Here is a 24,466-nt window from a genome sequence, read left to right as displayed (position 1 = left end):
TGTCTTACACAAGTATAAATGTGGGGCAACTCTGCTGGGAACACTGGTATTTCTCTGGACCAAGACACAGGTGTGCAATGGAGAGGCCCCTTAACGGTCACATCCTCCCATGGATCCCCCATCGCAGCACCAAACTCACCCCTGGCACCCTCTGCTCCAGGGTCCTGGGCCAGCCAGGGCTGCAGCTCGCCCTCCTGCAGCCTGCAAGCTTGTTCAAGAGCCCTGTGTGACCAATGTGCTGCTTTCCAACCCCTCCGGCTTTCCAAAACAGTCCAGGACAGCATCAGAAGTGAGCAGCAATGTCCTCCATTTTGTGTTGCCAGGGTTGTTTTGGTTTTTTTTTTAATGAAGTTTTCTTTTTTCTAATTGTAGGATGTTGCAGAACAATCAGCTGAGTCGCATCCCTGCAGAGGCACTGAGAGATCTTCCAAACCTCCAATCTCTGTAAGTCATTAAAAATCAATGCTGCAAGCTGTACAGTCCCTTGGGGGCCCTGGGCTTTGCAGCACTTGAGTCATTAGTTCTTTTGTCAAGGATGTTCTGTTCCTTCTTCCTTTTCTTTTCCAATTAAAGCAAAGATTACTGTCACTTAGCATGGAAGGGAGTGGAGGGCAGTTTTCATGGAAGGAACACTGTCTTGGTAAAGGATGTTGAAATTACAGCTCCCCATGTGTGCGTCGTGATGAAAAGACCACCAGTGCCAATGGGTGTTTCAAGGAATGCTGAAAAATATCCACCCGGGAGGGGCTCTGTCCTTCCCACTGTGAACCACAGGAGGGAAGGGACCATCAAGGGAGCACAGAGGTCACTCTGGAGATCCTCAAGTGATCCTCCCTAGGGCAACAGCAAAGTCAGGAGCAGGACCGAGGTGTCCTGGCTCCATCTGCCACATTAAGTTGTTTCCATGTCTCGTTCAAGACTCTGCAATGGCGCTATCAGTATGTGCCACCAGTCGAAGCATTTGGGATAGACTGTGTGAAAAATTAAAAGCTCCAGGAGGGAGGTTTCTGTAACAAAAAACAAGCAGCAAAACAGTAGCATCTTCCGTGGGTCAATCCACCTCACCCACCTTGATCTTTCTATATTTACAATAATTCAGGGTAAAGCTATAAGAGACCAGTCAGGTTCCCTACAGTCACCTTTCCATGCTGCTACCTCAAGGTTGTGTCCAGGTCCTCAGAGCAAGGGGAACAGTCTCTGGAAGCAAAAGTCTCAGAAGAGTCACACACGATGGACAACTCTCCCCTGTCTAAGCTACCTGGTTAAAGGATGGGCAGAAGGTTCCCCTCAGAAAGACCCCAATCACAGACCACCAATGGGCTGCAGTAAAACCTGCCCTTGGTATGGAGAGTACAGGAGGTAGTTATTCTCCAAAGTAGTTATTCTTTACCTATCTCCAAGATAGTTATTATCTACAGATAGTGACTTTCTGAGAGGACAGACACAAGCCAGCTCTGCACCAAGCGCTGCCTGTGCCGATGGCTTAGGCGCTTGAGAGTGTGGAGGGTACATGCAGAAAATACATTCCACTTGGTTTTGACTGGTGCTGCTGTGGCTTCTCCAAATGTCGTTATTAAACTCAGAACAAGAGCCTCCAGTATAGCACTACGTTAGAGAGATATTTTTTCTTCTTTTTCAAATATCTAAGTCATTTTCCAAAAGCTTTTGAGACTCTCGTGTGATCGTTGCCAAAAAATTAGCCAACCTGGAACAGCCATAGGTCACCCACAGCACGGTTTCCGAGCATTACCAGTCAGGCTACCTGAGACCCAGTTTACTTGTGTTTCCCAGAGACTATTTTGTTTTCCATTCAGAAGGGAAAGTGGCTTTATGGCACATCGTGACAGTCCATGAGTTACCAGACTTGCACGGCACCCTGTGGAATATTAACTGTCTGCTTTGCAAGTTGGAAACACATGCTAAGCAGGCAGGACAACTGAAAAGCAGGGGGAAAATGTGAGCCAACAGGAGTGGGGTGGAACACACCGCTGTACTAGACAGGAAGGGATTGTGTGCTGGTTATTTTCTTGCTCTTTTGGATATTTGCATTTGATGTCCACATTCGTCATTTTGGGATTCATGCATGATTTGAAGGGAAAGTATGTATCTCTAATGAACAAGCTAACATAAGAGAGGAAAAACAGAGATTTCTGGATACGCAAGACTTTTCTCAGGTTTATAACAGAAGCAGCCAAACTAAGTGGAAGCTGAGAACAACTGTTTTGAGCATAGCTCTACCAGTAGGACTTACCAGGCAATTCAAGGGATGAGGTGCCCAGACAAATGGGACAGAAGGGGATGCTTCTAGCCACTGTGGAACAGAGAAAGTTTGGTATTTACTGCCTGCACAGCATCAGGTTAGAGCAGAAATGCTGAAAAAGATAATGTGTCAGTGGATACTCTGAAATAGCAAAGTTTGGGAAGTTTGCAGCAAGTTAGGGAGTTGAACAGCAGATCAACTCATAGTCCCATGCTCAAGGAAAGTCCAGGCAGAAAGAAACTCTTTCTTCTCGGGGGATGGTGCACAGAGAAGTAGGAGTCTCTCTGTGGCACAGAGGGGGCACAAGCCCGGCTCTCCAGGGTACAGTGCCTCCGGGAACGCTTGTTCCACGTCGGAGCCCTGTTGTATGGCACATGCACCCTGCATGCCCTCCCACACAGCTTTTTTTGTGAACAAAGGACTGGAAGACCAGGACCAAGGAAGGAAAAACCCTGGCCAGGTGTCACAAAGACCATGCTCACACTGCTCCCCCTGTGTGGGCCTCCCCCTGCTCGTCCCTTCTGATCTGGCTAAGATAAGGGTCTGTCTTCGTGCAAGGACCCTTCTCAAAGCTGCCAGGTGTGCAGGATTTTCCATGGCAGGTGTGGTGTCATCCACAAAGGACATGTTATGGTGCAGGAGCCAGCAACAGGACATTTTAACTAACCTAGATGATGCATATTGGCTCTCAGAAAACCGAAGTTACTGAAGTTCCAGTCCTTCGCAGGACAGGCAGCATGCCAAAAAAGTGACTTTAGGTTGAGGTAAGTTTAGGTGAGATGAGAGGGTGAGGACGTTCACCTGTGGATGATCTCCAAGAGGATGTTCCCATTGCCCTGTGTGATCCCCCCATACCTTTTCTGACCAAGGAAGATGCAGTCCTGAGTTTTGGCAATAATATTTCAAACATGTTAAGAGGGCTTCCTCCTGAAAACTCTAACACAGAGGCTGGGAAGACCAGCAAACCAGGTGGAGGTTACCAGTAATTCAACATAACTCGGTGCCAAGGGCATAGGTAGGTCTAGGACATTCACTCCCCATCCCATCATGTGCTTGGCCGCCCCAGGCTGGATTACTGCATATCACCAAGTATCACTCACCAAGGACTTCACGTGGTTTGAGCAACTCCTCCTCCAGAGAGTGGCATCCACTATGGGGGCTCAGCGTTTCCCAGCCAGAGGTGTTCATGATTCACTCTGCCCCACGGATGCCAGCCAGCCTGAGGAGGCAAGTGTCAAACCCACTCAAATACCCCCATCCACATCAGAGGCACCTGTCCTTACAAACACCCCTCATCACAGGTCCTCTGAAGCTGCAGCCATGCCCGTGGGGCCAGAATCAGACCTGCCCTGTTCCCTGCCAGCTACGGGATGTGGAGGCATCACTGTGCAGCCCGGGCTGTCAGGAAGGAGAGCTTGGCGGGGATCGCTCGGTGAATACAAAGAGGAGTTTGGATTTCAAAATAAGAGAGTACAAAGCTCTGGAGATGGAACCTCCTACCAAGTGTGAGGGAGCTGTTTCCCAGCAGGCTTGCTTAATCTGGGAAGCATGTTGGGAAGCCCAGTGGGGAGGATTAGAGAGAACACGCACACCTGATGGCAACGCTCTGAGCTCTGCAAGAGGTGCCAAGGCTTTACGTAATGCTCTGATCCAGTTGTGATCCCCTGGCAGAGTATCTGGTTACTGGTGGTTTGTAGGTGCAGTAACAACATACCATGTGTATTCTGGAAGAGTCGTGTGTCAGTCTAATTAACGACTTTGTGGTTTGTGAGCACTTACCTAAAGCAGATGGGCACTGTGTCTGTTCCTCTGCCAGGCAGAAGGAGTCCAAGGCATTTCAAAGTGAGCAGGTGCTATAAATTATAATTACCAGGCTTGCAGGGGTAGAGAAAGCAAAGAGAAAAGAAACCTGATGGATTAAGAGATCAAGATAAACTCTTGGTTTTTCTTTTTCAAATACCTATGGAAAGCGATGAGAATGGCTGGCTCTTTCTGGATTTTCTCGCAGATCAGCACTTTGGGAAGGTGCTTAGTGTGTGTCTGGCTTGTCTGGGTGGGTGTTGCTCATAGTAATTTGGAGGGGGAAGGTGGAATTAGTGCGAGAAGAAGAGTGTCACAGCTTGATAGCATTTTTGCTGAAGCAAAGGGGCCCAGAAAAAAAAAAACGTCTGTGTCTCCATCTGGTTTTGTCTCTTGGTGACTCCTCCTGTGTGCAGCGTGTCAGGGAAGCAACTGCAGATAAGCAAGAGACCTTCCCTTCATGTCAGCATCTGTCAGACACCCCAAACAAACCATTTGCCTGGTGGCTAAGGGACCCTGCACACAGTTAGCCATCTCCACTGCAAACACATGCAGGTGGTGGGCAACAGCTCAATAGGTCCTGTTCACAGAATCACAGAACCCCAGAGTGTCAGGGGTTGAAGGGCCCTGGAAAGCTCATCCAGTGCAATCCCCCCATGGAGCAGGAACACCCAGATGAGGTTACACAGGAAGGTGTCCAGGCGGGTTGGAATGTCTGCACAGAAGGAGACTCCACAACCCCCTGGGCAGCCTGGGCCAGGCTCTGACACCCTCACCGGGAACAAGTTTCTTCTCAAATTTAAGTGGAAACTCTTGTGTTCCAGTTTGCACCCATTGCCCCTTGTCCTGTCACTGGTTGTCACCGAGAAGAGCCTGGCTCCATCCTCCATCCCTCAGTCTCCTCCAAGCTAAAGAGCCCCCAGCTCCCCCAGCCTTTCCTCATCAGCGCTGGTCCTGCTAATATCACCATCCCATTTCAGATGCTCATACGACAGCCGTGTCTGTCCTCTTCACACCTGTCCTGCAGAAGGATTCGAGGCCTTCATAAGCTGATGGGATGCAACCTGGAGGACAAACTGTCATAAACATTGTTCTTAAATACACTGCAAGCATTTTCATGTTTTCTACAAATAACATTTCCCATTGTATTCTGATTTCACTCCAGCTTTACTTGACTCATAATCTCTTAGTGCTAAATCAGCCTGATATGTACACTGCCTGAATACAGCTTAATTTTACTTCTAACTAAAATAAACCAGTTCCTCCAACCCACTGGTTTGCCAGTTCTCTGGTGTCTTTAGCAGGAACCTTTTGGAGTCTTATGGAAATGCAATAAAGACTACTTCTTTCCCTGTCCCTCAAGGCAGGTAATCATTTTTCTACATACGGCTGGAGATTAAAATGCAAAGAATGACTTATAGCAACTTGAGAACATGTGGACTTTGATGTAGACAAAGCAGGAAAGCTCTTCCCACCCGATCAGATTCTCACAAGCATATAAATTCTTATGACAGAAGGAAGTAAAAAAATACTTCAGAATCAGAAGGGCCTGAAGAACTCAGTCAACTCATTCCTCACTTCACTTCTTTGATCTATTTGAGATTTGACAGTGTGCTGTTAACAGCAATATTCTTCTCTATAAATCACATGTGATGCGGTAAGGTTTAAGAAAGGTGTTGTTTCCATTGGGTGCTTAGAGGATAAAAGCTATGGCAAAACCAGAAATCTATAAAGCCAGCATCACATATCAGTGACTTACGATCTGTTGGCATAGGAGCTGTCTTGTGGCCAGACCACCTCAGTCCTGTAACATGATTTATAGGCTGCAGAGTCTTTCTGGCGCCCAGTGAAAAAGAGGTCAGAGAAGAGCGGTGCGGTACTTCTTAACGCCAAACCTGAAGACAGACTGAAACAACGCACCCACAAGTACTTTCTTGGTGATTGCTGCTGCTGAGAGCACAGAACCTTGAATTTCACCTGTCACTGACCACAGCACAGTGTGCTAAAGATGTTCCATCCGCCCTAGAGGACACTTGCTGCTCAATATTTTCCCGCCCCATCTCTGAAATCCCCTCTTTCTCCCGAGTACCTTTTCTCAGCAGCCAGCTCTGGAGATGGGCACAGCTAAGTCAGTAGAGTTTTGTCCCCGTCTGGTCTCCATTTTGGCATTTTTAAGTGCTTAATGGTATTTCTACGAAAGAGGAAGGTCTAGGAAGGGCCAAGAGCAGACGTCTACCACATCCAAGTGAACACTACAGACAGGCATGTCACCCATCTGGGGGTCCTGAAGGTAACTTTCATGCAGTGATTTAGCCATGATGTAGAGGGTCCTTGCTCAAGTTCGGCTGCTGTTAGTATTCCTCTCTGGCTCCACGTGCTGTGATCCTTCCTCCCAGGAGTAGTGTGCCCAGTCTGAGCTTCACCTGAAAATGGCATGGTGGCCCTTGTTGCTTCAGTGCACAGATAGTGAGGAAACGTTGTAGTTTCTTTCTTTGGCTTCAGGTGGGCTGATGTCCCAGGAAGGGACTGGACTAACCACCTCTGTGGGAGCATCTCATCTAGTTCAGGAATGATAAGCCAGATTCAGAGGAGTTACTACTTTTTGGCATAGACTTGGAGCAGACAAGGTTCTTCTGGTTCCGTCTGTCATCTCACCTGCTGCTCGCCAGCTCTTTTCTCCACTTCACCCAGTGCGTGACCAGCCTGAGCTGTCTCTGCACACTGTGCTTGTCACCAGGACTGGCAGCAATAGCTTGGCAATATCAGACCAGGTTTGAGATGAAAAAGCTGGATTAAAATACAAATCCAGTTCAAGATTCAGATTTTGGAGTTTCTCCTCTGCTTACACTGTCCTGATCCAAATCCTTGATCTGGGTTCAAGCATATCCCAGACTCAGAAACAAAGTGCATAGCTGGACCTTATTTCTTGCTCCATCAGCTGCCTCTGCCACTTGGCTTGTCTCCCCATCTTGTTTATGGAGTGTTCCACAGCACCTTTCCAGAGCACTTGCATTTTTACTGCAATTATAAGACATTTTCGAAGGCCATTGGCAAATCCACTTGGCACAAAGTGCATCACAAAACGTGATGCAAAATCTGTGGCTTGGTCATCATGTTCTCAGTAGGACCCAATGAGCAGATTCACTGCCTCTCATTTGTAGCCCTCAAAGAACAGCAGCAGGATCAGCCACGCTGGCATCTGGAATCACAACAGAGCAGCCTGGGCCAGGTTTGTAGTTGAGAAATCGAGCGTCTGGGACCAGGAGGCTGGTGTCTTCCTGCTTCTGCTATGGCTGGAGTGCTAGATCCTTCCCTCGTGGTGGGAGATCCTAAGATACCACTATGAAGGAAATAAAATTCTTCTGAGTCATCCTTCACAGCCTCGCTACACAACCTTCCTTCCCTCCAGGTAAACTGCTGTGCCCACGTCTCCCTCGGGCAGACCAGGTGGATTTGTCTCCTCTGACCATAGTTGTCTAGATATTACTCATCTAAGCTCATCATCAGTGGAAAATGATCAGCATCTCCAGAGGGTGAATAATCCCTGTTATCTCAGAGCCCTGTCTGGGGGGATGAATCACCCTCTGGAGGATTTGGATTTTCATTCCCCTCTCCCCACCCCACACTTTTATCTGGCAAAAACAGATCACTAAGCTAAGACACATCATCAGAGCATGGGTACCAAAGCAGAGCTGAGCATCTCTCCTCCCCCATGGCCCCATGCACCAGACCCAGCACACATTTGTGGAACCCCCAGAGAAAGCTATCAGAGGAGATCATCTTGCCGAAAAATGCAAGTGCAAGGAGCAGCTTACCCAGTAACCAGAGAGGATCTCCTCTGCGCTACAGAGTTGGAGGGATTTGAATTTGTAACCATTGCTCTGGAGGCAACTCAGAAATGAGAAAGGCTCCTGACATGGGTATTGGGTACATCAGACATGGGTTTTTCCTGGCAGTGGGAGGAACTCCAGTGGTCAGATTGGAACCTTTTCTGCTTAGGAGTAAAAAGGCATGAAATGCAATGTGGTTATCCCACTACAATGAGCTCAATAGCTTTTTTTGAAAGGAAGATTTAGAGACCACACACAAGCTGTTGAATGTATCATTCTCCAGGAACAATTCTCTTTAGCAGTGACCCAAAAAATCTCTGCCTGCATTCATTAATCCCTGGCTTTGAGCAAGAAGATGTTGTGAAGTTTATTTTAAGGAAAAGTCCATACAACTCATGCTTGTGAGTGTTCATCCTTTGAAGAATCCCTGGATTCATATCCCAGAAAGACAAAGAGTGCTGTGTTGTTTAACAGGCTAACAGCTAAAAGTTTAGCAAACTTCAGGCACTCTAACTTATTTTATTGTGTGGCAAAGCTGGAAAATAATATAGAAAAAGAGGTGTCTGCATAAACTTCTATCTCCTCTCAAGAATGGTGTCAGCAGATGTAGAAACTCTGTCCCTGACTGCACTGGGTGCCTTACCTGTGTATACAGTGTTTAAAAAGCAGAAGTTTCATCTCTCCACAGCATTCTTTCCTGGGATATGTAGAGACCAGGCTCTTCAGCTGCCAGTGATCTTGAGTTGGGCCATCATGTTCCTTATGATCACCTGAGTCCGTCTCCCCTCTTGAGATTTCAGTTTCTAATGATCCCATTGACTGAACTTGCAGTTGGTGTCTGTTGGAAGGAGTGATGATGGGTGACACCCTTGCCATGCCCCAGCACCTCTGCGATACACCGGTTGTGCTCCGAAGTAATCACAGCATAGGTTGGGTGGCTTGAGCTGTCCTTCTCTAGCAGCTTGGCAGAGGTTATACCTACATGGCCATGCCCATCATGTACTGTAGTGACCTCCAAACTTTTCTATATTGACTGTTAGCAACCTAGTGTGACAACCAGGAGCCCCATTTGGATAAACATTCAAGAGAGAATTCAGACCAAGCTGAGAATGGTGGTCTCTTATCTATCTGTATTGCTTTTAGCTGTCTCTGCCCATACTGCTATGACTGCAGTACCAACCTTTCAAGAAGAAAACGCCCCTCAAAAGAGACTCCGACAAACACAGAAACTTGATTCCATCTTTATACCCCTCTCATGTGCACTGTCAGTTGCCATCTCAAACTCTAATAGCTTTCAGGAAGAGATACATGCTATTTTGCCTGCCCTCCCACTGCCTAAAACATTGTAGACACTAAAGAAATTATAATCACAGCTCACATGCACAGTCCACACACACACTCTTGCATATGAGTTACGTAGTAACTTCCAATGTGCTTTCCATTGACCTTTATTATGGGGACTCATGAACCTTAACTCACTTGCTTATACACATAAGTATCCAGGACATGCCACGTTTCCCCAGTGACGACTCAATAGAGAAGATGGGCAATGGGTCCCAGATGTTACACACAGTCGATACAGCCGCACAGCAGGGAAGATGGGTCCCAGATGTTACACACAGTAGATGTGGCACTGCAAAAGATGGGTCCCAGATGTTACGTACACCGAATATGTAAGCACTCCTGATGAACCACAGAGAAGCTTCAGGTAAACTGGAGATAGGAAGGCAAGCAAGATATGAGCAACATATTTTAACTGGCACCCAATCTACGCACATTTACTCTCTATGCAAGACACATTAGACTGCTCTCATCTTTAACTGCCTCTTTCATAACCCTGTTCTTCCCACAGCAAGGCAGATTGCAGCACCAGCAGTCTAGGGAGACTCAGGGACGAAAAGCACAGAACTGCCTCACCTGGTGAGGTAAGGCACAGGAATCACTACCTGTGTTGTTAGGAGAAACAGCAAGTTAATTTTCAGCCAAATGATGTAATACGCATAAACAAAATTTGGGAGCAGCATGGGCCAGCCCTGTGCATGACAGGCCGTGTCAGCCGTGATATCTTTGGCAGGAGCTCAGTGTCGCGATCTGTGAGGTCCCTGCTAGCCCAGGTTGTAGATGGTTCTACAGCCATCTGCAGTGCCGATTGCTCTTGAAGAGGCGCAGCTCCCGTCAAAGCCCCTTGCGGTGCAGGGCAGAGCTGCTGTTCTCTTCATACAGAGGAAGAAGGACGCAAAGAAAAGCCAAAGGGCTTGTCCAGGGTCACAGTGGGCCCAGGGCAGAGCAGGAGCACTGGGCTCCTCAGCTGCCAGGCAGAGTAGAAGAGTTTTCCGGTGCCCTGCAGCTGTGGTGTGGCTCAAAAACCACTGTGCCCAGCCCATGGAGGAGCCCCCCAGCCAGAGCGGCAGCTCCGGGGGCTCGTGCGTGTTGGAAACAAGCTGGTAACTTGTGGAGGTGCCAAGCCCAGAGGGTCTCAGGCCCTGGGCAGATGGAGAGCTGTTGTGCACTCCTCTCCAGAATATGATCTGGCCAGCTGCGGGTCATTGTTCAGTGAGAAGTGATCATCAAGGCTCAAAGCTCTCAGCAAAGGCCAGTGCTCCTCTGCTTCTCCCCAGTACAGCCTATGGGCTACAAGGGTGAGGGTTATTTAATCCCTAAAACAAATCTGTCTGCAATGGAAGGTCACGGGGATCTTCTGGGTCCTCACCCTGCACAAGGACATACCCAAACATGCCAGGGTAACGTTCAGCACCTCAACAGGAGGAAACACCCACCCAAGTGTCCATCAAAACAAAATAACCACCTGTCCAGCAATGATTGTCTGAGTCAAACACCACAGAATGGACATGTGGAGCCCTATCTCCATGTCAGCTCACAAATGGAGAGTGGATGGAGGAAGGCAGATGTGAACTCAGCTGTTACACCCTGCAGGTCCCCACTGCCAGACAGGGACCTCGTGATGCATCTGGTCTGGCCCTGGTCCCTGTGCCTTCAAGGTGTGAGATGGATTTTATGTCCCAGTACATGGTTGGCCCGGGGATCTCTTGGGGTGCCATGATCTGTTCAGACCCTCTCTCCCCAGAGACCAGTGTGTCCTGTCCCTTCTGTCCCCAAAAGCTGCTCTCCTGTCTCCAGTCTGCTTAGCCTCTGGCTGCACCTTCTCCATTTCCTGTGCCTGGTCCACGGGCAGGGGGACAATGCTGAGTGCCCCAGGACAGGGCTGTTCGGGCAGTCAGCACCGCGGTGGAGTGCAGCTGCCCAACTGTCAGCAGTTTCTATAGCTACACGGGGATCTTGGCAATCCTTCTTGCGCAGTTCTGACCTGAGGGATTTTGGAGATGTCTGCAACTAGGAATAACAAAGCCCTCTTGTCTGTACTGAAGGCGCTTTGTGTGCAGTCTAGGTATAGCTCTGATTTCATTTCCTGAGCATCCCTTGTGAAGGGCTTCCCAGAGGTACGTGTCCCATTAAGTCAGGAGTGAAGACTCGCTGCAAACACAACCCTGCAGACTTTTCCACCTGGTCCTGCTCCACAGCCTACAGACTGGGAACACGTTTGCATCTTGACCCTTCATTCACTGCCTGGGATGGTTTTCACAGGAGTTCTTAGTCTGTGAATGGAGTGAGGGAATTCTTGTGAGTCTTGTTTGCGGGCCGAGAGCTCTTCTGTGGCAGGAGCAGAGAGCCCAGGTATTGGAGCAGGCGTCCCTGGAGCCTTCTCTTCTCCAGGCTGAACACCCCAGCTCTCTCAGCCTGTCCTCATAGGAGAGCTGTTCCATCCCTCTGATCATTTCTGTGGCTTCCTCTGGACCTGCTCCAACAGGTCCATTCACTGTATCTGCAGTACATTATGACCACAAGGACATGATAGGCAGAACCTGAACTCAGTTTCCCAACTTCCAAGTCCGCACTACCATCCCCAGCTGTCTTTCTTCTGTGCCATTTGGTATCAGCTGATGGAAGAAGCCCTTGCTCCTCACCTGTGTTATTTTGGAAGGCTCAGGGACACAGAACCTCCTGTCTCTATGTGTCCAGGTGTCACCAGGTGCTGTACGTGGCAGAAGGAGCAGCACACACGGAGCTGCCTTGCAGGGGAGCGTGGCAGAGAGGGACAGCTGCCTTCAAGAGGGTGTTTTGCCGGGCTCTGGAGCCATCCTCCCTCACTCAGCTCCTTGCACGGCGAGTTCCCCGGGAGCTCACAAGCCAGGTACTGACTCAGTGCGTCTGGGAGCTTTGCCTGAGAAAGGAGCCGAGGTGTTGGCCCCAGTCATTAGTAAGTTATCGGAGAAGTTTAGCTGCAGTGACATCATCTCCTCCTTGTGTTACTACAAGGAACTTAGATCCTATTATGTGATAGGAGGTAACTCAGTCGAGCCTTTCAAGATAAACTCAGACAGGAAGAGAGACATGATTGCCTGAAGGCACCAATTAGACGTTTCTGGTGAGATCAGCTCTGTTCAGCCAACACACACGCATGCTGGGGCCAGGGAAGACAGCAAGCACCTCAGTCCCCAATAAAGGGGTGGTCTCGCTGAGGGGTGGGCAACCAGCTCCTCCTCCCACTGCTGCTGGGCCAGCCCTTGCTCCTCGGAGGGTCACAGCTCTCTCCAGACTGTCCATTCTTCACACCCCATATTCTGCTGCTGACATAATGAAGATGCAGAGGAGCTTCCCAGTTTGTAGAGAACAGCTCAGTACCACCCAATGCTGCATATGATCTTTGGTAGCAAGTATTCTGCAATTTTATCACTGGAAATAATAGCCCAATATATCTAAAAAAAAAAATGCTGGGAGGATGGATTGGAGCTTGAGGACCCAATGTCCTGTTGTGAGGGGATGTGGGCAGTGGAGGAGCATCACAGTCTATACTGCAGAGCGGTTACTGCACATGGCTTGTCTAAGGCATCCAGACAGCAGCTGTTATTGGCTCTACTGTGTGCAAGGAAGGAAGAACAGCAGCAAAAGTCAGGATGTTTCCTGACAGCAGGGCATCGTGCACTTTATTGGTTTCCAGGCTGCAGCTTCCCCTGTAAACGCTCCACAGACAGAAGGAACTGAAAAGATACGGGCAAAGTTGTTTCTGCCAGTTGTAGCCTGAGATTCACAGCACATCTGTTAGGGAACAGAGAGACTGTCTCTGATTATCCACTGCTGCACACTTCTGCCAGTCATGTTACCGACAGCAGGATGCATGTGCTTACAGATGTCTTGGAAATACACTTGTACATCCTCTGAAGTGCTCTAGAAGCAGTTCTTGGAACCGGACAGTTCTTAGAAACTGCTGGGTCTGTGGCACGGGAAACAGAGATCTCAGATTATAGCTCAACCTGTGTAGTTAATACAAAGTTTGTGACCACCCCCTGGACCTCCTGAATTGGCTGCACTGATTGCTCTGGCTGATCTTCTGCACACGGGAAGGAGGAATGTCCCACTACTGAGGTTTTCTCTTTAGAAGAGGACTTCCCTACATGTTTCTTTCCTTCTAGGAATGTTTTTGTTCCTAGCGTCACCTCTGAACTGTTCCTGGCAAGAAGGCAGGCAATTCCTCCTCAAGCCTCTATCAAATGCAGACAACGCTCAAAGCAATGAAGTGGCTCTTGACACTGAACCCACACGAAGTCTGTCCTGCCCAAGAAAAGGCTCCCCTTGCCGCACCCCATGCAACTTATTTTGGTCCCCCAGAGCCAACAGCAGCAAAATTACCAGCTGGTGGGGCTCAGACGTACTTGCATTTGGTGCTGACCTGCTTCTCTCACCACGGCTCAGCACAGTCATGATCATCTGCTCACGGAACAAAGATGACACAGGTAATGTCTCAGACCAAAAGCGAAGGGACTTTTGGTGTTCTTACCAGGCAGCTCCCCCTCCAGTCCCTATAACAGAAAAAGGAGTAAAATATGAGGTGATTCCAGGCACTTGCATGACTTTCGGCTAAGTGTGATGTAAATGCCACATAACTGTCAGTTGTAGATGCAGATCTAAAGCCAGAAGCTGAGGCGTTCAAGCAGCCGTTGATTTTCATGTGCCGTTTTTCTTCAATGTCCTTTTGCCTGCAACAGACAGGACAATGCTCTACAGCACTTTGCTGAAGCCTGTGAAGTCACTTGGAAATCGTGTCCATGCAGACATCTGGAGACCACTGTGTGTCTCATCCCTCCAGACCTACAGCACTGCTCAACAGCAGGCAGGACACCAAGTCCCACTTCTAAGCCATCCAGCAGCTCTGTGAAAGAGGCATCTTCCTCTGTAAGCAAGAAATGGGTTAATGCTTGGAAGGAAAACCAACTGTGTGTTTTGGTGAAATAAAGATTAAAACATCTCCATGGAAGGTGAGGAGCCAGCCCCAGCCTGCGCTGTCCCATTTACCCACTAATCGGCCCAATTATCTTAGGTATAAATCATAACACAAAACACTTACAGAGCCAGAGTCACACACCGAAGAAAGGAGAGAACTGTTGGGTTGGTTTTTGTTTAGTATAATTGATATAATTACTAACAACTCTGTGCCAAGAACTTCAGCTTTTTTTCCTTCCAGAAGAGAGTGGAGTGCTGTCTGAAAGCCATAGCAATTAGCAATTCCCACATGCACAGCTTTTATTAGAAAGAATGCTCCTCTATTCCAGAAAGAGCCAGCAACACCCTGAGGAGCAATTGAACACCCTGGAGAGCTTTTGGTACCAGGAATGCAGCCATCACTTAGTCCATGGTTCTTGTTCCCTCATCGATGCTGCAAGGGCACATAAGGAGTTATCCTGCCCAACATTTCCCTCTGCCTAATTTTAATTCCACGAGCTCCAGACAGTTGCATCTTGCTGTGCTATGGTCCAAGCAGGCTACTGTTCCTGAGGTTGCTCAGGCCCTTGTCCAGCTCATTGCAATCAGCAGAAATTCTCCCTTTCACTCCACCGAGGAATCTGGCCGGGGTCTGATTTTCACATTCTGGAGCAGTTTGAGGCAGCACTTATGTAGATGGAGCTCACCAGCGTTCCCCAAGCACGTTGTTCTCCAGATAATGTCTCCTGGACAGTGGCCATACTCATCACAACACGGAAATTGCCAGCAGGCAGCCCCTGTGGAGGTGAAGAGACAGAAGACGCGGGGTTCATTTTAGCCTTGCAGAGGTGACCTCTCGTTGACGGCATGGTGTGGAGACATGGAGCAGAGCCTGGAGCTGCAGCACGTCCAAAGCTGGTGGCCATCCAGGAGCATTAACAAACTCCTTAGACGAATCTCAGTTATTGCCCCTGTACTAACCACAGGGATCCACAAAGACAGAAAAGTGTCTGAGTACCTTCAAAAACACAACCAAGGAACCATGCTGCCTCACTGGCACTCCTCTCATACCTATGGACCATGGATGGAACAAAGTGCCTTCCCGAACCATATGCTGAATGGCCATGGAGTAAATCCAGGCACAATAATGGTTTCCCCAAGACCTGGGGCACTGTCACGCTGCAGACAAACCCCTTGTGGCTCATGGCTGGGGCTTCACCATGAGTTTATGACCAAAGCAGGACATAAAGCTGGACAGTAATGGGGCCATGTCACTCCCTTGCCACCAACCATCCCCGTCTTTGGCATCTTACCCTGGTGTACCAGCCCTTGGCTCTCTTTTAGCATCTCAGTTTATGAAAGCTTAATTTGGTTTTGAAAAATGATAACTATTCCCAGCAGATATTTTCATTGTCTGTTCTTTAATTAATTAAACTTGAAACAGACCATTCATTTTAAAACAGTTTTCAGTAAACATATAGGGAGTTGGATGAAGATTGTCTCTGAGAAAAGTAAGCAGTACTTCTTTTTTTATTTGAAAAACAGATTATGATGCCAAAAACTAACAGAATTCTTATGCTGAAGAAGGAATGGAAAAATTAAGCAAAGATTAATATTTCCCACACAAGTTTTAATTCTGGTCAAAGAGTTCTTGTTTGTCCCAAAACATTTTGATGAAAATTTTCAAATAGTCTTTAATCTTACCCTGAGCTGCTGCAGGGTTTGCTTTTCTGCTCTTTATTCTTTGGATTTGTCTTCTCGGGAAGATGAATGATGCTCCAGTTTGTTTGTAGTCTTGGTGACAGGAGGTAAATTGAGGCAGAACTTGCAATATGCCCACTCTCTTCAAGATTAAAATACACACTGTCTTGTGTCAGAAACCTGTGGCAACAGAGCTCAGTTTTGGGTGTGAAGAGCTTTTGTCATCCGCAGAGGAATCAATAGACCTGGCTGAAAAACTCTCAGCTGAGCAGCCGTGCACCAGAAAACGCGACTTTGCAGCAATGCAATTCGGAAAAATGATCTGATGTGGCAAAACGGGAGTAATGAAATAGTTATTTAATCCACCTTGGGGTATCATTTCAGTTTGAGGTCGTGCTGTATCAGGACTTGTACACTGCATTCAAAGGGCAGTTGTCCGAGGAGGATCTCAGGAAGGTTTGACTGTACTTCTCAACCAGGTACAAATCTCTAGTCTCGTCCATGTGGGTCAGACTGGCCAGTGCAGGAAACGTTTGTGGCAGAGAATTCCACCAGGAAATACCGCCCGCTCGCAGCTGGGTTCTTCCCAACGCGCGACGGGCGTTGGGCCTCCTGCAGACCTGGAGGTCATTGCTGGGTGTTGGGAGGTGGTTTGTGAACTGGGAAATGTTCTCTGTTCTCTTTGGACAAGGGTCTGGGGCCAGGGAGGAACAGGTTTTGTGTTTCTGCTCCAGTGTCCAACTTTTAGCAAAAATATTATTGTATGTAGTCAACAATACTAATTTCTATACCACATTCCTTTATGAAGGGTCATTGATTGGAGGGCTGGACCATAACAGTTCTGTTAACTTCCTTCTCTCATACTTTGATAAGAGACAAAGTGCTTTCTCTTTGCAGTTTGAATTCAGAGATCTTTTCTTTAGATAGCTTGGAAAAATAAAATAAGCTCTGTTGGCCATGAATGGAAATTAGAATTTTCTCTCTCCTTAGTATAATTGGTTCCTGGTATTCCTATCCAAATTTGAAGCGTTTTCCTCTTATATTTTGATTTGAAAATCTACAGATAACACATTGTATCCTGTTCACCATTATTGAAATAAGAGATCCTTAAGAGAGATGATTCCCAAACCTATTTTCTTAAGGGTTTTTTTTTTCATAATAAGGTTAATACTTTTTTGGCTTCTCATTCTATTTTGGAACAAAAACAAGTCTTAAAAATTAAAGTTTCTCACCAAATTAAACCTCAAATTCAACCGCCTTAAGGTTTCCACAATGATTAAAAACAAAAGGCAATTGGCAAATCAAGGAGAAAGAAAGGCCTGAACATGTGTGATACAGACAGCACAGGCTTAATTCCTGCGCCATGACATACGGTCTGACTCGCTCGCGGTGCTTTTGCAGGTAGCTCCGGCTGTTCGGGTCACACGCTGGACCCCAAGCAAGGCCCACGTACTTCTCATTTCCAGATAAATCCTTTTCTCCTGTAACGGGGCTCTGGCCACGCGGTTTGGCTGCCCTGCACATCCCACAGCAGCGGGTCTGGGTGGCTGTGGGGTACCCCGAACAGGGCTGTGCCCCCACAGACGGGCTCGGGCAGATCCACCGCAAGCCCAGCCCCAGGGGATACAGCTTCAATGCTGATTTTTCAGGGGGTGCCTGCAAGCCACAGCTGGCCAGTGTTGGTCTGGTGGGTCCATGTGAAAGGACTCAGCCCAACCGCTTTGTTTCAGGACCTGCTGTCGGTTGGCAGCACTAGATGCCCATCAAGAAGGGATCATCCTTGGCAAACTCTCAATGTCGTTCTGAAAGAATTTCAGAACCACAAAAACATCTAAACTGATTTACACAGAATGTAGCCATAAGACATACAGAGGTAAAGGTCACATCCTCGCTCCTGTTCTCCTGTTACTCATTCAAAGTTTGCCCTGGCTGATACCATCTGAGGCACTTGTGTTGATCCCTGTGATCCCTTCTGTCTCTTTAAAGTCACAATGGAGGCACAGCATGCTTCTTTTATCATTGCAATAGTGATCTTTTGCTCTTACTTTGTTTTTAAGTATCCTAAAATATATTGTCCAAAGTAATCTTTTATTAGGGAATATATATTGCTTTGCCAAATATCTCCAAGCAGAGCTAGGAGCCCAGCACCGAGGCTTCCTTGTGCTAATCACTATTTACAGCCTAATCCAACCTCCCTGGCCATCAGTGCATCCACCTCAGCATCAAAACTCCCTTTGCACAACACCGTGGGCTCACAAAGCAATGCAAGACTGACCTCTCATTTCTCCACGCCATTTTTCTTTCCCATTCAGACGCCTGGACGCAAACCTTATCTCCGTGGTGCCCGAGAAGAGCTTTGAGGGGCTGCTCTCCCTGCGCCACCTGTGGCTGGACGACAACGCGCTGACCGAGATCCCTGTGCGAGCTCTGAACCACCTGCCAGCGCTGCAGGCCATGACCCTGGCGCTCAACCAGATCTGGCACATCCCCGATTACGCCTTCCAGAACCTCAGCAGCCTCGTGGTGCTGTAAGCCTTCTCCCCTCCTCACTCCTCGCAGCCGTGGCTTCCTCAGGCTGGGACAAGGTGCTGACCACGCTGGCCAAGGGGCTTCTCTTCCATGAGAACACCCGCAAATCGCCCCCCAGGAGCAGATTTTGCTGCAGGGGCAGCAGGCGGAGGTTTTGTGCACAAGAGTCAAGGCATCCCTGCCGTTTGATGTGAAATGTTAAAATGGCCTTTTGTGATTTTATTTTGTTATATTTTTCCTCACTTCTCACGGAAGGAGAAAAAGCTCCCCGATATAATTCCAAAAAAACGTTTTGCATTTAACGAAAAAATAGTATCAGAAACAAAAAATCAGATTATTTCCCTGAAGATTCAAGCAACACAAAAGCTTCTCATTCCTATTTCTCCCTCCAATCTCTGTGTTAAAACTAAAGGATTTCCTAGCGACATGAAAAAGAGAAAAATGCAAAACTTGCAGTCATGTCAAAAAGCAACTTTGTGTTTTCTTGGAAAACATGCCAAGAAAACTTTTTGACCCAATATGTTTTCGAACAAAAGATCTGACTTCAACACCTTGTCCAAGCCTGTGCATGCTTATCTGCTTCACTGTGTTCTATACGCAGACCAGCTGTTCTTTGTGGTGATCACAACCCCGCGGTGCATGTTGTTGTCCTGTTGGCATCATAAAGACTTTGCTGACAGTGCTCAGGGCAGTGTAGGAACAGCACTGATCTCAGAACAGACCTGGTCCGTGTGGGAAACGTTTACTCCATGGGCAGCGAGACACAGTAAAACGCTCCGCAGACGGTAGTCGGTAGTCGGGAAGCAAACGGATGTCTTGGGCAGCGACATCCCTTTTATCAACAGTAAAAAGAAGCTTTTAAAAGGACGTTTACATGTGCAAATTAGCTCGTCATTACTTTTTGGTGTTGATTAGCAAGTTCAGGTGTCATCGCCAACTACTTTAGAGCTCCTGTATCTACATGAAACGTTACCATTTAGTCTAGTAATATGTATTAATACCAGCATATTAAATGACCTCAGCATGTGGTGCCTTAGTGAAAGTTTAGCAATTATTTTGCTTTCAGAATTTAAAGTGTTTACTGAAGTCATCTAGCATAGAAAGTGCTTGGACAAAGCACAATCCAGAGTTTTATTAAGCACCAACTTCAGCTGTTTAGACAAAGCATAAAGGCTTATTTAGAAGAAATGTTGCTAAAAGCAACTTGAGAAATGTCAAATAAGTAGTTTTCACCCACAATAGTGCTTATTCTACAAGGCATCCCATGGCCATCATAATGCAACCACTTCATTCAGCTTTAATAGCTAGCATGGAGGGTGAGCTGACATTTGGGATTTTATTTCAGTCTCAAAAGCATGCCGCTTTCATTCTGGTTTATCCCATACTTTGGGTGAGAAGCAACTCCTTAATTAAACAGGCAAGCTCAAGAAATAAAAGTCATTGACCATTAGGTCGCAAGGGAGAGAATAAAGTCCCACCACAGACAATTGGAAGGGAACATATGTGTGATCTTGCCAGGCGCTGTGGGGACACGATGCTAAATTTTTGTGGGATCACAAGCGTTTGGCAGAACCGGCCCCATAAATCTCTTCCATGCTTCCATGCATACCCCTGTCAGCACACAGCCAGTGGAAAGTCACCCATGGTTCCTCCTGCACCCCTACCAGGGACACGTCCCTGCTCCACACTCACCCCCAGTCCAAAAAGCACACACTCCAACAGCCAGCCCAGCTGGTGGTAAAGTTTGGGAGGACACTTTCCCTTCTGGGATGCAGATGATGCACGTGTGGATTCCTCTGAATGTGCACCTAGATTGAGAAGAACTGGCTGCTACCATGAACATCAGCAAACTTCTAGCCTGAGAGATATCAAAATGAGCACCTGGGGGAGGAGAGCCAAGAGCAGGGAATCTCTCCTACACAGCCTGACTAATTCTTATGGACACGGCTGAGAGCACGACCTTCCCAGGTGCACAGATGTGCTTTTCCTCCTGCACTCACCTTAGGCCTTTGGGACGGATGTGGGCGATCATCCCGCACCACCACAAAGCACCAGCATCAGAATTTACAGCCCTCAATCTGGAACAAGTTAAGGGGTTCAGTTTCTACTGATAAATTACACCTCTGTCGAGGAATCTATTGCTGCTTCAGGTTTCTAACCAGGGTGGCAGTAAGCAGAGCCTCATGTAAATCACTCATCATTAAATCTATGAGCCTCAGTAATTGGCAGCATCCTTTCCCAGCTCTGATAACGAGCTCCGTGTGCTGCGACGCTGGCACCGCGCTGCTGATGGCAGAAGGGAGACGGCTTGTTTGATCAGGGTGGCTCATGGGAATGCAATACTGAAGATCTTACTCCAAGCCTAATCTATACAGGACAGAGTGCATCTTAGCATCTACAAGCAGAAACAGCCCTGAGTATTTCACAGCTAATGATTTCTATGAAGCAAAGGAGGTTTTTTTACAAAAAGCATCTTCTTTCTCTGGCATAAAATATTTTTCATTCTTCATGGAGAAATGAGCATATGAAACCCCCACGCTGCTGTGCTGACAGGCTGAGAAAGCGCACGGCAGCCACTCTTGTTAGTGTCCCTCGTCTCTCCCCAGCCTGTCTGAGGGAAATGTGTCCATCTGTTATTCTGCAGCCACGGCAGTTCACAGAATCAGAGAATCACAGAATGGTTGGGGTGGGAAGGGACCTCTGGAGATCATCTAATCCAACCCACCTGCTAAAGCAGGTTCACCAGAGCAGATTGCACAGAATCGCATCCAGGAGGGTTTTGAGTGTCTCCAGAGAAGGAGACTCCACAACCCCCCTGGGCAGCCTGGGCCAGTGCTCTGTCTGCCTTCCAGGACAGGGCATGGAGTCACCTCTCACAGCAGAGGAGCCACCCTGTCCCATGCCACAGTGTGAACTGTGGGGTTATCCTGTGAGGGGCCAGGGGTTGGACTCGGTGGTTTTTGCGGGTGCCTTCCAACTCAGGACATTCCATGATTCTACGTGGTGGTGTTTGTGCTGCTGCAGGAGCACACGGGGCAAATTCTCTGCTAGAGGTCAGTCGTGAGACCTTCTTTTGCAAAGAGACCACTGTCTTCTAATGGAGGTGCATATCTGAAGAACAGTCTGCACGACAGCCCACACAAAAGCAATGACTGTCCTGCTTCTTCCTGCGCAAAGCTATAGATCCCACGGATGAGAGCAGCTCCAAAACCAGCCTCACTCCATGGGACTGTCCTGCAAAGGGAGTTACACAGTTCTTAAAGTTCGTTGGTCTTACCGAGGACAGTAGTGGACACTGTCTCCAGTAGGAACAGCAAGGGCTTAAAGACTTCTCATGTTTTTGCATCACAAGAGGATTGTTTACAGCCCAGAACCAAGTATCTTGAGCTGCTATCAAACCAGTTGTAATTTACAGGGCAGAATATAACGCCGTGTGGGCTGAGCTCAAATTGACAAACACTGGAGATGTTGCAATTCCACTTGTTAAAATTTGTTTACCAGGGGAGACAAAAAGGCAGGATGGAAGAAAAGAACATCTCTTCAAGTGTTTACCTTCCCAACTCTCTTGTTTCTATTATTGCCATGTGGTTGGGTAACAACTCTAGTGCTCAGCTTAGACAGCACATTTTTTTTATAACTCCCGTTTTTGGTCGTTCATGATTTTCTCACCAACAAAGAACATCCTTCTGATGATTTTCATTACTGCGCCTCCAAACTAAGCATTTTAAAGCCAAATATAAGCACAGTAGGTGATTGCTTTTCTATTCTTTCTCCTTGTCTGACTTGTGTGACAGCAGCTCAGCGTGTCCGAGCTCAGACAAGGTGTCCTGTTGTACCGCCCCGACAGAGCTCCAGGGAGCTCACATCACCCCTCGCGTTCAGTACATCCCTTCTCCCCAGGTGTCCCCTCACAGCGAAGCTATGGGGCACAGGGTTCCTGTGGCACCTCTTGCTGTGGTTATAGGGTGACTCCAGATCCAAAGCCTCAATGCAAATGTAGTATGAAGTGCTCAAAGGGACCCAAAACGGTCAGCACCATCCTGCACTGGAAGTGCCAAGTGAAGTAAGGGCAACGTGATCTGAAGCTATCCCATAACCTTCAATAGAGGAAACCATCTGGACTTGAACTTCTGTTCTCGTAACAAAGAGAAATTTCTCCTGTAAGATTCTGATTTTGATCTCAGCTGTTTTTCTTCTCTAAGAGTCTCAATCAACCCAAGTTTTCTTGCGGGCAACTTCCTTTTCTTTTTTCCCGTTTGCTCAAAAGAGCAAACATATTTTATCACACATCTTTCCCCTCCCTTCCTCTTCCTCTGAAATGTTTGTATGTTCTCATTCCAACAACAAACATCCATCTTCGGCTGGTTTCTGTTTTGCAAGCCCCTACCAAACTGCCCTAGAGCCTGGCTGTTCTTCCACTCCCAGCTCCCTCCTGTTTCACCCTGGAATATTTGGCAGTGGGAGCTGCCTGTGCTCAGCCAAACAGCTCACGCTTGAATCCAGGTGGAGTGAGAGATTTTTCAAGCCAAGACAGATTTAGATCAAGCAGCAAAGGATGAAAAAGTCATTGATCCACCTGCCAGTATGCAGTCTCCCTCAGGCTCTTGGAAGCAGTAGCGTTGGACAAAGGCTGGTGAGTCCCTGAGTGTGGGCAAGGGAGAAAAGGACCCTGAAGGCAAGTGGTGTGACAGCAGATTAACCACATGGGACTCTGTGTTAAAGGAGAACATGAGCTGCAAAATAAACTTATGGGCAACCTACCATGACAGAGAGCAAAGAGGGTATGCTGCCCCAGAGGACATTATCTTCTCGGGCACTTCTGTGCAAGTATGGACATCACTAATGTGCTTCAGCACAGGGGAAAAGTACAGGCTGGGCAACAGTGGGCTGTCGTCTTCTGCTTTTCAGAAGGCTGCTCCAAGGTGTCTCTAAATGAGCTTCAAGGTGCCTTTGAGTGGGATTTCAGAGAGAGATGCACATGAGCCACGTGGCTTCCACCAGCTGTAAAGGAAACCAGATGGACTAAAACACTCAGATGTGCACACACACACAGTCTCTGACAATCGAAAAGGAAGAATCTAGGAATTAAGGTCTTGAGTTCACCAAAAAAAACCTGAGACATGGTAGTAAGGGGCCCATGGAAACAGAGAACCCATCCAATGGGGCTACAGTGGAACTCAGCATCTGTGGAACTTCCAACGCAAGAACACCTCAGAGTGGCTTTGCAGGGTCCCCCAGCACATGGGTCTCCAGCACCAGCATTAAGGCTGGAAGCTCCAGAGCCCTTAAGCACTAAGAAGCTCGCAGCATGTAGCACCAGACTGAAGGGGAACAGGGAAGAAAAATGTTGCCTTGGTGTAGAGAGTGTGCCTCGGCATGTGACATACCCCCTGCACTTCAGATAGGCACTCTGAAGCATTAAACTGAAGACAACTTTCATTGAAACTGGAGCTGATCCAGGAATTGGCAGCATCTTCATTTTTTTGCAACTAAAGATAAACTGCGACTAACAGAATGATTTTGAACACAAAGCCTTCTTGCTGCTACTAAAGAGTCTAAATATGGCTGTGTCCCTAGATAGCACCCGGTGCCCATGAGCAACTGTTGAAGCCAGATGGCACTTTGTAGGGTTGGGCCCAATGTAAGGTGAGATCTAAGGTATTTCTTGAAGCTTCTTGCCTAAGCATGTTCATCCAAAGCCACATGGCAGCTGTGAAGTGGAGGTCTCAGGGAAACTCCAGTGTCAGCCTAGATTTCCTGGGAGAAATGGGAGCTCTGTAGCTGCTTTGCAAGCACTATTGCATGTTGTATGTGTCTCATGAGGCAAGAGAGGGGACTGTATAACACTCCTTATCATCCCAGCCCAGGCTGTGCTTAGCTAGCAGGGCGTCCCTGGGCCACAGCTCACACTGGCAGGAAAAGACCAGCTTGCACCTCCACTGATCATCTCTGGTTTGTCCACAGGCACCTGCACAACAACCGGATCCAAAGCCTGGGGGCCAACGGCTTTGATGGGCTGCACAGCCTGGAAACCCTGTGAGTCACCTGTTTTCTTCTCTGTCCTAAAGAG

At 47.8% G+C, this 24,466-nt stretch overlaps 1 protein-coding gene across 1 annotated transcript in view; it reads left to right on the top strand.

Moving 5' to 3' along the window:
* LGR6 (leucine rich repeat containing G protein-coupled receptor 6) overlaps positions 1–24,466 on the top strand; it is a gene marked incomplete at its 3' end in the record, with an annotated part of 113,247 nt that overhangs the window by 56,931 nt on the left and 31,850 nt on the right. The window contains exons 4-6 of the mRNA XM_080358260.1: positions 373–444; positions 18,180–18,395; positions 24,361–24,432. Coding sequence (XP_080214386.1) covers positions 373–444; positions 18,180–18,395; positions 24,361–24,432 — 360 coding nt within the window. The remainder of the gene's footprint in view (positions 1–372; positions 445–18,179; positions 18,396–24,360; positions 24,433–24,466) is intronic.

The sequence above is a fragment of the Nesoenas mayeri genome (genome assembly GCF_963082525.1).
Source record: "Nesoenas mayeri genome assembly, chromosome: 23".
NCBI lineage: Eukaryota > Metazoa > Chordata > Aves > Columbiformes > Columbidae > Nesoenas > Nesoenas mayeri.
Note: the sequence above shows the minus strand (reverse complement) of the source record. Positions and strands in the feature narration are given on the sequence as shown.